Here is a 16417-nt window from a genome sequence, read left to right as displayed (position 1 = left end):
AAAGGTTTTTTCACAAGTTGCATGATCAAAAGATGTATACTTTACTGCATGAGGCCTTCCTTCAAATCAACCCTGCTCCTTATCATGGATGAGGCTTTCTGTAATAAACTTTCCTCTTGGGTTGAATAATTCCACTCTTGTCATGAGGCTCCCTTGATTTAGAGTGCAAGGACAGATACACAACAAGTTGAATCTCTTGCAACCGGCCATTGATTTTCTGATTCGTAATTGCTTTTCACGCCTCATCTACGCAGGGGAAACCATTAAACATTTGGAGACGGAGACTAATCAACCCTACACCAAGTACAGTTTGCATGAAAGAAAGTTGTACAATCTCAAATCGACCGATTTAAAAATAAATATCACTGCACTTGGTACTGGAAGGCAATAAGGAAAGGCAGCAAGAAACAAAAAATAAATTTTATGGGATTTACGTTACATTTAAGTTGATATTCAAGACTGATGGGCACCACTGATTGTCGTCATTATAGCATGGAAACTTAATGTTATGGCAGCACAGTATGTCGCCACGTGGAAGAGTATAGATTTATAATATTAAATAAATGAGGACCCGGAAGTGATGGAAAACACCAGACAGACAATGGAATGTATTCAAAAAAAGAAGAAGAAGAAAAAAAAAGAGATCCATAAATGGATCAATGTTTGTGTATGCGGTGAAAGGTAGGATGAAAACAGGTAAGAGCAGAGACACCGACTCCACAAGGTGGGGTGATCAGAGAGGGAGGAGAGGGAAAGGGGAAACTTCATCATCAAAAGCAGTCAACAGTTCTAGCAGTAGGAATGTTGCGATCAATCTGTGATTTATAGTGAACAGAAGGTCTGAGGAGAAATTAAACCATGTTTTGTATTTCGTCTACTTTCACATCCAGAATATAAGTAATAACTGTCCTTTAAAATGACCCAATCATGAAAGTTTTTGAAGGTATGTATATGTTTTGGAGGATCATATCCCTGACCAATTACTACAAAAATATAAATTTTGGGAAAATAATAAGCCAGAGGAGGAGAGGGGAGGAGAGGAGAGGAGAGGGGAGAAGGGGGAGGGGGAAAGGGAGGGGGAGGGGGGAAAGGGAGGGGGAGGGGGAAAAGGGAGGGGGAGGGGGGAAAATGGAGGGGGAGGGGAGAAGGGGAGGGGGAGGGGAGAAGGGGAGGGGTAGGGTGGAAGGGGTAGGGTGGAGGGGTAGGGTGGAAGGGGTAGGGTGGAAGGGGTAGGGTGGAGGGGGAAGGGAAGGGGGGATGGAGGGGGGAGGGGGAAGGGGGGATGGAGGGGGGAGGGGGAAGGGGAGGGAAGGGGATGGCCAGTCAACAATGACGTTGCAGTTCTCATGGTCGGAGAGCAGCACAACAATCGGACAAAGTCCTGCATATTCGCAACAGCACGAAGCGGATTTTGGAGACTCACCGATCCTGTGACGTCCTCCAGTACTGGCGTTGCCGGGCGGGGGAAGGGAGACCCGTACATTCCCAACCCGTACATTCGCCCTCTCGACTCAAGCTCACTCGGACAAAAGCCTCGCACAAATTACACCGTGAAGGCCCAATGGCCATGTCTATGCCACAAATCAAGTACGTGAACGAGTCGGGCGCACTGAATTGAAAATATATAGAACGCTCATACTCCGTGAAAAGTGAAGCCAACTGGTGGCGGGCATGGAACATCACGTGATCGCTCTGAGCGAATCAACGCGCTGCTCTGCCACCGGTCAGAATCCGTGTATAATATTCCTCGCTGAAAAAAAATCTATGTGAAACATGCTACTATCTATGCTAAATCATGCTAAGTCATGCTAAAATCTATGCTACTTGCTGTGAGTTTATGGCGGCAAGGAACATCACGTGATCGCGTCACGAACATCATTCGTGATCACGTCATCACGTGATCGTCATCAATGAGCGCGAATGAGCGAATCAGCGCGCTGCTCTGCCACCGATTCAGATTCCGTGTATAATATTCCTCGCTGAAAAAAAATATGGATCTAAAGATGAAAGAAAAAAAACCTATGTGGTGTGAATGGCAATGTTCCTCGCTGAAATGTGAAAAAACGCAATCGCTTTTCGCTCTGAAATATGTGCGAACGCGTAACTGAGTTAATGGCGGCAAGGAACATCACGTGATCGCTCTGAGCGAATCAGCGCGCTGCTCTGCCACCGGTCAGATTCCGTGCATAATATTCCTCGCTGAAATGCGCTGAGGCAAAAATATGGTAAAAAAATATTATGAAATAAATTTTTAGGTCGGCCATGTTCTTCCCAGGCTCAATGGCCATGTCTGTGCCAAATATCAAGTACGTGAGCCTCTCCGTTTAGGAGTCTATCGGTAACATATCACTCACACACACACACACACACACACACACACACACACACACACACACACACACACACACACACACACACACACAAACTGTGTTTTATATATATAGATTCAGCATTATGTCTCCGAACCGTAGAGGGTCGTGATGGGGGAACTGGGCAGGATTTATGGCTGAGAAGTGTCGGTACGGCATCGAGTTTCAGCAATTTCTGAGGCTTGTTTCCCTGGTAGTGATTGCCTGTTAATCAAATACGAACGCTAACGGCTCGAAGTGGTCTTCACAAACAACACGATATTTTGAATGAACACACGTTTTGATGTTTAATTTGGTTGTTTTTAACCACAACGCACACGATCCTTAACGATCTTTTCATGGGTCAGGGATGCAAAAAAAAAAACTTCCTAGTTCTGTGGGCAAATTTTTCAACGATTGGAACAGTTCAAAGCTTGGCACATCGGCATCTTGAACACGAGAATAACCTGTGATGAAACGCAGACAAATGCATCCGTAAATTAGTTTTGTGCCCATCATGTCACACAATTAGACTCAAGTAGCTCATTTGCATAACGGTGGTGAGAAGTCAGATTTTAAAACACGATTATACGGCTTAATATTCTGCCAAATTTTTTTTCTGTGCTAATGGGTCAGGGATATCATCCTCGAGAACGTATCTTCAAAAAAAATTATCGATTGTGTCCTTTTCACGATTTTGTGGATCGATCGATTTGTTTCCATAACCAATTTTTTTAATATATCTGCACACATTGCTAGCACATGGTATAGTCATTTTGACTAAGAATCCGTGTCCGATTTGGGTTACCGAGTATTTTCCAACAAAGTACATGCAAAATAGATGTCAGAATTCTTCACCGACAGGCAGAGTTCCGGTCGTACTAGATTGTCCGATTTTATAGTTAGTGCGTTACGCATTATCGTGCACACGGAATTAAAGGAACACTATACATGGGGAATACGCTCGTGCTGTGATGGGTGATGCAAGCCAGATGCCAGTATCCACGTGTTTGTGATCAGCATACCAACAATTTGCCTTTCCAAGATAAAAACAAAAGGCAAAAATCAGTTGCTCTCCATTAGCCAGGTTTCCTTTGGACCATAATATGCCCAAATTAGAAAGCGACTCCATCCCAAATTAAGCATACCAATGGCAAGAAGGAAAGTGAAAAAGGTTTGAGGGAATGTCAGGTACATGCAAGGAGTCAAAGTCCACACACAATAATCATTCACTCGGAGGAAACAGAACACCCTTTTCCCATTATGCTAAAAATATTTTATGTTAAAAAAAACAAACTCATGATCAGTAAATTCCGGTTATTTCAGCAGGAACGACAAAGATAATAAAGTGCTTCCTGTGGATTGAGAGCAGGGAAACTCTGCAGGGGATTTTTTAGTCTATTTGAGGCCAGGATGCCCACGTAAAAGTTACTTCACCTGAACACATTGCTCTGCTCCTGGACAATGAAGTACTGGGGGATGGGGAAGTGTGGGGGGGGGGGGGGGTCACGGAGTGGGGCAAGAGTCAAAAATCTTCAGAGTTCTCCTTTCACCTTCCACCCAAGATTAATCTCTCTTCATTCGTGGTTCATCAATTATTGTCCTGTGCGTTCAAACGATACCCCATCCTTCAAGTATTTATGTCCTCAGCACTAAAATGACCACAACACAAAGCAAATATATTTTGCAACACTCGATGTGTTTTGGTACATTTTGTCCTGTTCTTTAAAAAGTTTCTATAAATAAATAGCATCTGTACTATAGTGAAATCTAGTCAACCCAAGAAACAGAACGAAAACCCACAGACAGATGTCATGATGTACCTTTTTACCTGTACCTGTGCAGAGTGGCTCTCTAGGCTCAAGGCCTCAGGAAGTACCACTTTGCATTTAAAAGCGACAGTCTAAGGACACACGTGATAAAGGCACCCGCCAGCTTTGTGGAGGGGATGAGAGGGATAAAGGGAGAAGAATCTCCATCTCCACAACAAAAATACCAGCATCGTCTGACCAGCTACGATTCAGACAGTGTAATGTTCACTGGCGTATACTCGTTTCTCTTCAAATCTGAAAGAAGAGGCAAAAGGTTTGGCACGGTTAAACAATCCATAACAGATGACATCAAGGTAGCCATTTCATGCTATTCCACTTGCATCAAGTTGAACCCAAGGATGTGAGAGCAAGAATCGTTGAATAACACACAAATGTATGCAAGTTCTCCATTATGAGCTTTGCATATCATTGTCTTACCCAACATGGACGGCTTTTATTGAAAAACAAGAAGAAAAAGACATAAAATATCATAGCCCCTGCTGTGGTTTTAGTAATTTTTCTGTACGGAGTTAAAGGCCGTCAGTCGGCCATCTTTGGTCGGATTACAAAACAAAATATTCTGCATACGTATATTCATGTATCGTCTTTGTGCCAAGTTTGAACAAAATTGGTCCATGCATGCCCGAGAAATGGATGGGGACACGTTAAAGTAACAAAGTTGCTGCAAGTCGGCCATCTTGGATCTGATCTCAAAAAAATGAAGTACACATGTAATTCATTATCTGTGTGCCAAAATTGAACAAGATCGGTAAACGCAAGTCCGAGAAATGGTTGAGGACGTGTTCAATATCTGGTTTTTCACAACTAAAATGGCCACCAGTCCACCAGTCGGCCATCTTTGATCAGATCGCAAAATAAAGTGAGGGCACGTGTATGCTGTCATGTACTGTGCTTGTGCCAAGTCTGAATAAAATCGGACCATGCATGTCCAATAAATTGTTGGAGACACATTTAAGTAACAAAATGGCCATCAGTCGGCAATCTTGGATCTGATCTTGGAAAAAAATGACGCGCATATGTAAGCAAAAATTCATTATCTGTGTGCCAAGTTTGAACAACATCGGCAAATGAATGTCCGAGATATGGTTGAAGAAGTGTTCAACATTGGGGTTTGTTTTATAACTAAAATGGCTGTCAGTCGGCCATATTTGATCCCATCGTGAAACAAAATGATGCGCAGATGCGATGTATACCGTCACGTATTGTGTTTGTGCCAAATATGAACAAAATCGGCCCATATATCTCCGAGATATGGTTGCGGACGCACGGACGGACGGACGAGACCAAATCCATCAGCCCCCGTTTCGGACTAAGTCAAACGGGGCCAATAAAGATTGAGCAAAACACTTTTTTTATAACGGATACTCAGATCACTCTCACTGACGGTCAGTGTGTGATAGAAATAGACAGGAATCACATTACAATTCAAGAAGTGTCTGGTTGTTTGTTTGATTGTGCTTGATGTCTGTGCACTCCTAAACTGCTGGAGTGAAAACTAGATGGTTGTATTCGGGTAATGGGGGTGCTTGTCGTGGCTTTACAAAAGGTAAAAAAAGGGGTGAAACCCCTTTCAAAAGGGGTAAAACAAAAGTAATAGTCCCGGGGATCAAGGTCGGGGAGCACCCCAATTCTCTCAATGTAAATGTGCATCATATAGTGCCGCCTGGTGGGAGGAGGGGATTACACATCATCCCGTCCGTAAAGACAGGTTCTTCGCTGGTGATATGAACACTGATGATAAACAGTAAAGAGTCGCAGGCAAGTCACTCATTCCTACTTACGTGCAAACAAAACACTACAAAATGCCTCTCACCACCACCTGCACGTGAACTGCTGCAATTTAAATTATAAATTGTTGGAATCAATTTGCCATTTTAGTGTCCCAAAATGAATGTATGGAATTTTAAAAAGAGGAACTTTTAGCAGAGGAGCTAAAAAAATGTTTCAAAAATATTTAAAGTCCTTGCAATCTAGTTTAGGTAAAATATTATCCCTGAGATAGTTCATGGAGAATAAATAAATAATTAAAAACAGTCAGCAAAATATGGATCCACTCGGAATGACGATAATCAATGATGCAACACACGTGCCACTGATGGCACACCAGAATGGCGATTTTTAGTCCAATTTGCCTTTGCTGAGGATTTAACCCGAAATCCAAACAGCTTGTAAACAAGCATGGTACAGAACGGTGTCTTTACCTGGAAGTTTTAGCTTTCTGCAGCAGGAGTTGCAGCGATGCTTTGCTCTAAAGTTCTTAATGGCATCATCACCAAGGTTGGCTGGGCCAAAAACCATGTCATGTGACCTGAAAATACATGGAAGCACAAAGTCATTATATAACAGAGATGGAAAAAATTATACAAATTTAATTTGGTTGTGCCAACAACATTGCGACGATAGAAAAGTAACACAACTGAAGATGAGGCAGCTGTAAAAGCAGGTGTCTTGACAGAAAAAGTACAATACCTTTTTTCGCCAGAGTTGATCACTGATGGATCAGTGAGGATCTCGCTAACACCTGTGGGTAAAAGGATGGTCAAGAAGTAAATGGAGAACGTGTTGTAGAAGTACACAAAGGCCCAATTTCTTATTTGTGGAGGATGTGACACGCAACAGTAAATTACGCGATTTAGGGTGCTTTCTCGTTCGGGAGGAAAAGGGGATAAAATGTTAGCTTAATTTTTTTTTGATGCATTTCTGCATCCACACTCTGTTATTTAAGATGTACTCTAACGCTGACAATAAACAGTCTGTATGTTAGAGAAACCCTCTTCCACAAATACACAAATTAGACAGTCTTAGCTAACATTTAAGAGCTGCCACAAACTACACCTCCATGGCTTTCAAACATACACTATGTCTGCTTTTACATCACATGTTCTCTTCCACTCTATTTTCATAAAGTAACATTAAATTAAGCTTCCACACGACATGTCATGTAGTCTATGAGCCTCAATATCCGGATATAAAATTAATACTTTTTGGAAATACTCGAGTCGAGTCGACATAGGGCACGGCTCTGCATCTCGATAAGAATAAAGATTGGATGTGCCAAGTCTCAAACATTCACAAAGCAGAGATTTCAAACAGCTTCAGTGATGAAAGATTGTCCGAATAGTGCTTTGCTGTCTACGAAGTGGTGAAGGATGCCATAAATGCCTGCAAATTGACAGCACTAGTTTAGACTAGCACTCGTATACACGGCTTCCGGGTGGGAGTGTTCATGTTGGCCCACCTTAGGTGGCCTACACTAGCACTAGTATACACGGCCTCTGGGTGGGAATGTTCATCTCGGCCCACCTTCGGTGGCCTACACCAGCAGTAGTATACATGGCCTCCGGGTGGGAGTGTTCATCTCGGCCCACCTTCGGGAGCCTACACTAGCACTAGTATACACGGCCTCCGGGTGAGTGCGTTCATCTCGGCCCACCTTCGGGGGCCTACACTAGCACTAGTGTACACGGCCTCCGGGTGAGTGCGTTCATCTCGGCCCACCTTCGGTGGCCTACACCAGCAGTAGTATACATGGCCTCCGGGTGAGTGCGTTCATCTCGGCCCACCTTCAGTGGCCAATTTAAAGTGGCGATATTTCCACAAAGTGATACTTTTTTTTACTGGGACACACTGTGTACACCTGAAAATTATTGTTGGGAAATACTACAACCATATTTTGCTGTGCTGGACCACACTGTAATAATGTTTTAGTGATGCAAAACAAGTGATAAATGTTGAAGTTTTTGTCACATATACCATAATTTCCGGCCAAAACGTCGACATGTGTAGGCGGATGTAGCAGAGTCAGGGTCATTTTAAGGGCGCGTAACCCCCATTGCTGTTTTTGTGATTGTCTATATGTAAAGGGCTATTTTCCTCCTTCGACTGGATGTTGTAGTTGTCCATGACACAGAGGGCGACATTTAGCATGTGTAATCTTTATTTTCTCTCACTTGTACGAGGATTTGCCGGTCCTCATCTCTCCTTCAATTCCTCCCAATTATACCCCGTTTAGCGTGTTAAAAAAAAAAATTCAATTCCTCCCAATTATACCCCGTTTAGTGTCTTAAAAAAAAAACTCCATTCCTTACCTTCAAACCTCACAACCCTCTTGGCCACCCTACTTCCTGCTCACTGCTATTTTTGCTGTTTTCCACTCGGCTTTCCCACTGTGATTGTGAACGTTTTTATCACACAGCTAAGCTTTATTTTCTTCAACCTGTTGCTTTCCCCTCTTTTGCCTAACCTTCAAAAAAAAAGTTTACAACACTTGAAAAAGGTATATGCTCCCGCCGTACCATCTACTAATATACACCACATCTAACCCAGATGGTGCCATGAACAAACATTGATGCATCACAGGTGGTGAAGGTTGTGGTCAAGTTTCAGCGGAATAGTGTGTTGTCTCTGAAAAGAAAGCAAATATCTATTTTGGGTGGGAACGCCCCCCCCCTCCCCCCACTCCAGGGCCCGATTAACTTTAATGATGTGAACAAACTTTGGTACATCACGGGTGGCGAAGGTTGTGGTCAAGTTTCATAAGAATTGTGTGTGTTGTTTCAGAGGAAAAAGCAAATTCCTATTTGGGGGGAGGGGGGTCAAATCCACTCTGATTCCGATTGTTTTAATGCCGTGAACACATTTGTGTTGCAGCATACCAAATATAATCTTTGCTAAGTTTGGTCACAATCCCATCAGCAGTTTTGGAGAAGAAGTTGCAAGTGTTTACGGACTGATGGACCAACTACGCGCCATCCCATAAGCTCCCTGGAATAACATTCCAGGTGAGCTAAAAAAGCAACAGACGGATCATACCATGCCAATCTTCATGACGCAGTTGATTACAGTTAAAAAATCAGCTACAAGTAGGCTGATAGTCATCTCTTCAGCTTGTAGTTTAGACCTCTGCTGACTTGGGGGAACCCTCCTGGGAGCACCCCTGATATGAAATTGAAAAAGCTAAGACCGAATGATCCTGCGGACCATCGATTAGAAGGGCTGTATCAAGCTAGAGAGCAAGCGGTTGGTAAATAAGGGACGAGTAGGTATCCAAAGTTTCAGGCATTAACCGCCCCTGGGAGCCCCCATGATCCAAAATCGAAAAATAGAAGCCTGAGCAATTGTGCAGGCCATCAAGTAGAAGAGTTGTGTGAGGATTCAGAGCAATCAGTTGGTAAATAAGGGACCAGTAGGGATCTGAAGTTTCTGGCGTAACCCCCCATGATCCAAAATTGAAAAATCAAAGACCGAGCGATTGTGTGGTCTACTGTCTTGTATTCATATTCAAGTTTCAAAACAATGAGCTGGGGGATAAGGGAGCAGTAGCAGAAATCGCAAAAAGTTAACGGATGGATGAGCAGACGGATAGACATCTGAACATCACGACCCATTTTATAAGTTCATCTCTTCGAGACTCGAGAGGAGATTACCCAAAAAATGCAACAGATGGATCATACCAAGACAGGGAGGATTAAAGGTAGGAGAGAAACGTACCAAGGGAATACACTACACTACACAGTTTCCGTTATTAGCTTGCATACATATGACCTCAACATACGATCTTCTCAACATGTATTACTCGAATACATATTACCAAAGGTGCACTGCGGTTGTGTTTTAACCCTAGTCTGTCTTTTTGTTTGTTTGTCTGTCTGTGAACAGGATATCAAAAAAATTGTGGACGGATTGGGACAAAATTTGGTCGATAGGTTGGTTTGTGATTTTCTTTGCGACATGATTTTCACTAACCCTTTATTTTGTCTCTATGTAGACCAAAGAGCCATTCAACATTTCTGCTCATCAATGAGCGTTATTCCATGCATTAAACACAGGAGAGAATGAAAACACCTACCTTGTAAATCGAGGACCAAGATCTCCCCATTGGTGTACTCGTAAGTCCAGTGAGAGAAGGCAAGCAGACTCTCTTCCAGAGGGTTTTCAGGGCTCACTTCCTCACCGGTATTATTGTTGTACTTGCAGAAGTCACCACTAACAAACTCCTCGATGGTAAACCACTGCCCAACACCATGTGAAAACACCAGCAGCACCTCCAAGAACCTGAGAGCAATGATCAAATGAAAGCGATCAATCGACAAGGCATGATAAATAAATAAAAAACGAAGAATATTTCAACTTCTTCCCAAAAAAGATTTCATTGGTCTGACAATAAAAAAAATTGAAATGGAGAATACCTATGTACGTAATAACATGCATTGGGAGACGACATTAAAAATGTATATGCAATATATAGTTCATATTTAAAAATATAAATAAATCAACAAAATAACTGCACAACACAAGTGAAACTAGAACGGCACTCAGTAGAGCGCATACTCCCACCGTGGGTCAAAAGTTGGAATAATACGTTTTGTTTAACATCCCCTCTCCCCAAAACAATAAATGAAAAAGAAAGTAGGCCCTAACTGTCAGAGAATTTATTTTGATATATCTCGGAATTGGAGGAGAAAAACATCATTTAAGAATAAGAATAAAAGCTTTAATGCAGTAAAACAAAAACAAAAAATTCCCCAAAAAATTCCTGGATCCGGAATAATATCCTGAGCTTCACCAAAAACTAATCAATTCTTCCTTATCCCAAGGGCAATCATCCCACCAACGTTCATCCAAATCCGTTCAGAACTTTTCCAGATATCTTGTTCACAAACACACGAACATACGAACACACACACACGGATGGACACGATTGAATGCATTCCTCCCTGGCGGGAGGAATAAACCTGAAAATCGCAGAGCCAGAACCAGAATTATTTATTTGGTCTGGGAAGCCCATGCGAGGTTTCTTCTTCTTCTTCGTCAGCCTCTCAACCCTGGGTGAATATGCGATCTTTAAAAAAAAAAGTTGGAATTTTGCCAAATCTGTTTTATTCGTTTGTTAATATACCTCAGTCATTGACAAATCTGGAATTATAATTTTATTTGAGGTTCAAATTAACCCGGGAGATTGTGTGAAACGATGCCTGCAAGTCTGTACATGTGATAAATAAAAACACCTCACAGCCACAAAACACGAAATTAAAAACACATCACAGCCACGAAACACGAAATTAAAAACACTTCACAGCCACGAAACACGAAATTCAAAACACCTCACAGCCACGAAATTAAAAACACCTCACAGCCACGTGATTTAAAAACACCTCACCACGTCATTTTACACCTCACCACCACATAATTCAAAATACCTCACCACCACGTGATTCAAAACCACCACCACGTGATTCAAAACCACCACCACGTTATTAAAAACACTTCACAACCACGGAAATAAAAGTTTCAGGGAGTAGTTCAGTGACAACAGACACTGCCCAGATATGTAAATATATAGATAAACAAGTCAAGTGAATCCACTTGGATTCCGCCCAGGTTGGCACATGGAAATTATGATGTAGCATAATTATCATCTCGGGTCAAGATTTGAAATTATGCCATGGTTTTTGTAAAATTGCTACTAGTATTCACATTATGTACTTTCACCAAAACATACATCATCATAGAAACATACATAGAATTTGGGTCCTCTGGGTCATTTGGGTCCTCTGGGTCATTTGGGTCCTCTGGGTCATTTGGGTCCTCTGGGTCATTTGGGTCCTCTGGGTCATTTGGGTCCTCTGGGTCATTTGGGTCATTTGGGTCCTCTGGGTCATTTGGGTCCTCTGGGTCATTTGGGTCCTCTGGGTCATTTGGGTCCTCTGGGTCATTTGGGTCCTCTGGGTCATTTGGGTCCTCTGGGTCATTTGGGTCCTCTGGGTCATTTGGGTCCTCTGGGTCATTTGGGTCCTCTGGGTCATTTGGGTCATTTGGGTCCTCTGGGTCATTTGGGTCCTCTGGGTCATTTGGGTCCTCTGGGTCATTTGGGTCCTCTGGGTCATTTGGGTCCTCTGGGTCATTTGGGTCCTCTGGGTCATTTGGGTCCTCTGGGTCATTTGGGTCCTCTGGGTCATTTGGGTCCTCTGGGTCATTTGGGTCCTCTGGGTCCTCTGGGTCCTCTGGGTCATTTGGGTCCTCTGGGTCATTTGGGTCATTTGGGTCCTCTGGGTCATTTGGGTCCTCTGGGTCCTCTGGGTCATTTGGGTCCTCTGGGTCATTTGGGTCCTCTGGGTCATTTGGGTCCTCTGGGTCATTTGGGTCCTCTGGGTCATTTGGGTCCTCTGGGTCATTTGGGTCCTCTGGGTCATTTGGGTCCTCTGGGTCATTTGGGTCCTCTGGGTCATTTGGGTCCTCTGGGTCATTTGGGTCCTCTGGGTCATTTGGGTCATTTGGGTCCTCTGGGTCATTTGGGTCCTCTGGGTCATTTGGGTCCTCTGGGTCATTTGGGTCCTCTGGGTCCTCTGGGTCATTTGGGTCCTCTGGGTCATTTGGGTCCTCTGGGTCATTTGGGTCCTCTGGGTCCTCTGGGTCATTTGGGTCCTCTGGGTCATTTGGGTCCTCTGGGTCATTTGGGTCCTCTGGGTCATTTGGGTCCTCTGGGTCATTTGGGTCCTCTGGGTCATTTGGGTCCTCTGGGTCATTTGGGTCCTCTGGGTCATTTGGGTCCTCTGGGTCATTTGGGTCCTCTGGGTCATTTGGGTCCTCTGGGTCATTTGGGTCCTCTGGGTCATTTGGGTCATTTGGGTCCTCTGGGTCATTTGGGTCCTCTGGGTCATTTGGGTCATTTGGGTCCTCTGGGTCATTTGGGTCCTCTGGGTCATTTGGGTCCTCTGGGTCATTTGGGTCCTCTGGGTCATTTGGGTCCTCTGGGTCATTTGGGTCATTTGGGTCCTCTGGGTCATTTGGGTCCTCTGGGTCATTTGGGTCCTCTGGGTCATTTGGGTCCTCTGGGTCATTTGGGTCATTTGGGTCCTCTGGGTCCTCTGGGTCATTTGGGTCCTCTGGGTCATTTGGGTCCTCTGGGTCATTTGGGTCATTTGGGTCCTCTGGGTCATTTGGGTCCTCTGGGTCATTTGGGTCCTCTGGGTCATTTGGGTCCTCTGGGTCATTTGGGTCATTTGGGTCCTCTGGGTCATTTGGGTCCTCTGGGTCATTTGGGTCCTCTGGGTCATTTGGGTCATTTGGGTCCTCTGGGTCATTTGGGTCCTCTGGGTCATTTGGGTCCTCTGGGTCATTTGGGTCCTCTGGGTCATTTGGGTCATTTGGGTCCTCTGGGTCATTTGGGTCCTCTGGGTCATTTGGGTCCTCTGGGTCATTTGGGTCCTCTGGGTCATTTGGGTCCTATATTCCTATCCTATAACATATATATCTCCTACTAGCGGGGTCACCCGTGGGAATCCCACGGGCATGGATGTGTGTGACATTTCGACATATTGAGTTATATGCTGCACATTCATTTTTACAAAATGGTTACTGGCAAGTCATCAGATCCAGAAATGGTGTGAATTTAGTTATTTCACATAATATGTGACCCCTCACTCCTCTCCACCTGACACTCTCCTGTCTCCACCTGACACTCTCCTGTCTCCACCTGACACTCTCCTCTCTCCACCTAGCACTCCTCTCCTCTCCAAACCCTCACATCCCTCTCCTTTCCAATCCCTCACCTCTCCAATCCCTCACACTCCTCTCCTCTGCAATCCTTCACACGCCTCTCCAATCGCGCCTCACACTCCTCTCCAATCGCGCCTCACACTCCTCTCCAATCGCGCCTCACACTCCTCTCCAATCGTGCCTCACACTCCTCTCCAATCGTGCCTCACACTCCCCTCCAATCACTCCTCTCCAATCGTGCCTCACACTCCTCTCCAATCACGCCTCACACTCCTCTCCAATCGTGCCTCACACTCCTCTCCAATCGTGCCTCACACTCCTCTCCAATCGCGCCTCACACTCCTCTCCAATCGCGCCTCACTCGCCTCTCCAATCGGCTTTCCCCGTCTCGTTTCTCTCCTTTTTCTCCCGTCTCGTTCTTTTTCTTGCTCCAAATCGGCCCGTCGGAATCGGAAATCGGCCCGTCTCGCCCGTCGGCCTGTCGGAATCGGAAATCGGCCCGTCTTGCTTTTGTGCTTGTGCGTAAATAAATTGTGTTCATGACACCATTTCTGGTGTTGGGCTAGCGGCTAGGGTGCCGGCTTAGGATCCTGGGTTCGAATCTCGGTCGATCGCCGAATTAATGCCAGGGGGGTTGACTCAGCCTGTCATCCTTCCGAGGTCGGCTAATTGAGTACCAGTTCACTGGTAATTCCCTGTTTGTCGTTGAAGGCGGCAAAAAGGGTTGGCGTCAGGAAGGGCATCCGGCCGTAAAACATTGCTTCAAAAAGGGGACAAAAAAACAACAACTACCACGGTCCCCGAAAAGGCCAACCCCCGCTTTGCGGGGAAAAATGGCCTCTAAACGGTGGTTTTTACACCATTTCTGGATCTGATGACTTGCCAGTAACCATTTTGTAAAAATGAATGTGCAGCATCTAACTCAATATGTCGAAATGTCACACACATCCATGCCCGTGGGATTCCCACGGGTGACCCCGCAAGTTTGCATTGACGTTCTTCGATGGACTCGTTCGCCCGTCTCATTCGTTTTCTTGCTGCATCCTGTTCAAGTCTGCGTTCTTCATCGATCGTCTCATTCATTTTGGAAATAGAAGTTTCCACGCAGCGCATGAATTGTCACGATCCTCAAGAGGAATTTGTCTCGTAATCATCAAATGATAAATGGCAAGTAAATTATATTGTGGAAAATTAAAGATTTCAAATAAACCTATTTAAAGTGTATTCGCACATAACTAATTTTAAAAAACGAAGAAATATCTCTCGGTAATTTCCTGAAACATATTTTACTTCCGGCTAATAATGTTGAATTAAATAAAAACGAGGAAATATATGTCGGCATCATTGTTGACGTTTTTGTGACGACTGTCATCAAACGAAAAAGTAATATATCTTAACGGAAAAGCAAAAGCGAATTTTTAATATATATCGACACGTTGCCGTCGGTGTCATGTTGGGCGGTGTATGATACACCATGACGCGATTTTTAAAAATATATCTCTGCATTTTCCCGCGTGTGTGGAATGTTCTCAATTATTGCTGACACCGAGTCCAAAACCATCGATAAAAATGAAATCATATGGTGAGTTAGATTGGAGATAAAGGCGTGAGAGAGACTCAATGGCCTTGAAGTTGAAGTTACAGGCGTTTGAGAATTCATTTCGTTCTATAAACGGCAACTTTCATTGGATTTCCTTCCCGTTTTTTTTCAACCGAGTCGAAAACTATGTTAGCGACTGTGAAAAATGAAATGATATATCGAATTTTTAATATGTATCGACACGTTGCCGTCGGTGTCATGTTAGGCGGTGTATGATACACCATGACGCGATTTTAAAAAATATATCTGCATTTTCCCGCGTGTGTGGAATGTTCTCAATTATTGCTGACACCGACTCTAAAACCATCGATAAAAATGAAATCATATGGTGAGTTATATTGGAGATAAAGGCGTGAGAGAGACTCAATGGCCTTGAAGTTACAGGCATTTGAGAATTCATTTCGTTCTATAAACGGCAACTTTCATCGGATTTTCTTCTCGTTTTTTTTCAACCGAGTCTAAAACTATGTTAGCGACTGTGAAAAATGAAATGATATATCGAATTTAAAATAGATATCGACACATTGCCGTCGGTGTCATGTTGGGCGGTGTATGATACACCATGACGCGATTTTAAAAAATATATCTCTGCATTTTCCCGCGTGTGTGGAATGTTTGTGGAAAATTAAAGATTTCAAATAAACCTATTTAAAGTGTATGCGCACATAACTAATAAAAAAAACGAAGAAATATCTCTCGGTAATTTCCTGAAACATATTTTACTTCCGGCTAATATGTTGAATGAAATAAAAACGAAGAAATATATGTCGGCATCATTGTTGACGTTTTTGTGACGACTATCATCAAACGAAATAGTAATATATCATAACGGAAAAGCAAAAGCGAATTTTTAATATATATCGACACATTGCCGGCGGTGTCATGTTGGGCGGTGTATGATACACCATGACGCGATTTTAAAAAATATATCTCTGCATTTTCCCGCGTGTGTGGATTGTTCTCAATTATTGCTGACACCGAGTCTAAAAGTAAAACCATCGATAAAAATGAAATCATATGGTGAGTTAGATTGGAGATAAAGGCGTGAGAGAGACTCAATGGCCTTGAAGTTACAGGCCTTTGAGAATTCATTTCGTTCTATAAACGGCAACTTTCATCGGATTTTCTTCCCGTTTTTT

General features: G+C 43.6%; 1 protein-coding gene across 2 annotated transcripts in view; it reads right to left on the bottom strand.

Annotated features, from left to right (window-relative positions):
- Positions 1-402: 402 nt before the first annotated feature.
- The window catches only part of TRPM7 (transient receptor potential cation channel subfamily M member 7), a 250871-nt gene continuing 234856 nt past the window's right edge, over positions 403-16417 (bottom strand). For both annotated transcript variants that reach the window (XM_078771748.1, XM_078771749.1), the window contains 4 exons: positions 10029-10234; positions 6650-6701; positions 6382-6488; positions 403-4414 (listed from right to left, as the gene is read on the bottom strand). In XM_078771748.1, the coding sequence (XP_078627874.1) occupies positions 4362-4414; positions 6382-6488; positions 6650-6701; positions 10029-10234 (418 nt within the window). In that variant the 3' untranslated portion in view covers positions 403-4361. The remainder of the gene's footprint in view (positions 4415-6381; positions 6489-6649; positions 6702-10028; positions 10235-16417) is intronic.

This window comes from Myxine glutinosa, chromosome 2 (genome assembly GCF_964187855.1).
Source record: "Myxine glutinosa chromosome 2, kmMyxGlut1.1, whole genome shotgun sequence".
Classification (NCBI taxonomy): Eukaryota; Metazoa; Chordata; class Myxini; order Myxiniformes; family Myxinidae; genus Myxine; species Myxine glutinosa.
This window is presented reverse-complemented; position numbering and strand designations above follow the sequence as displayed.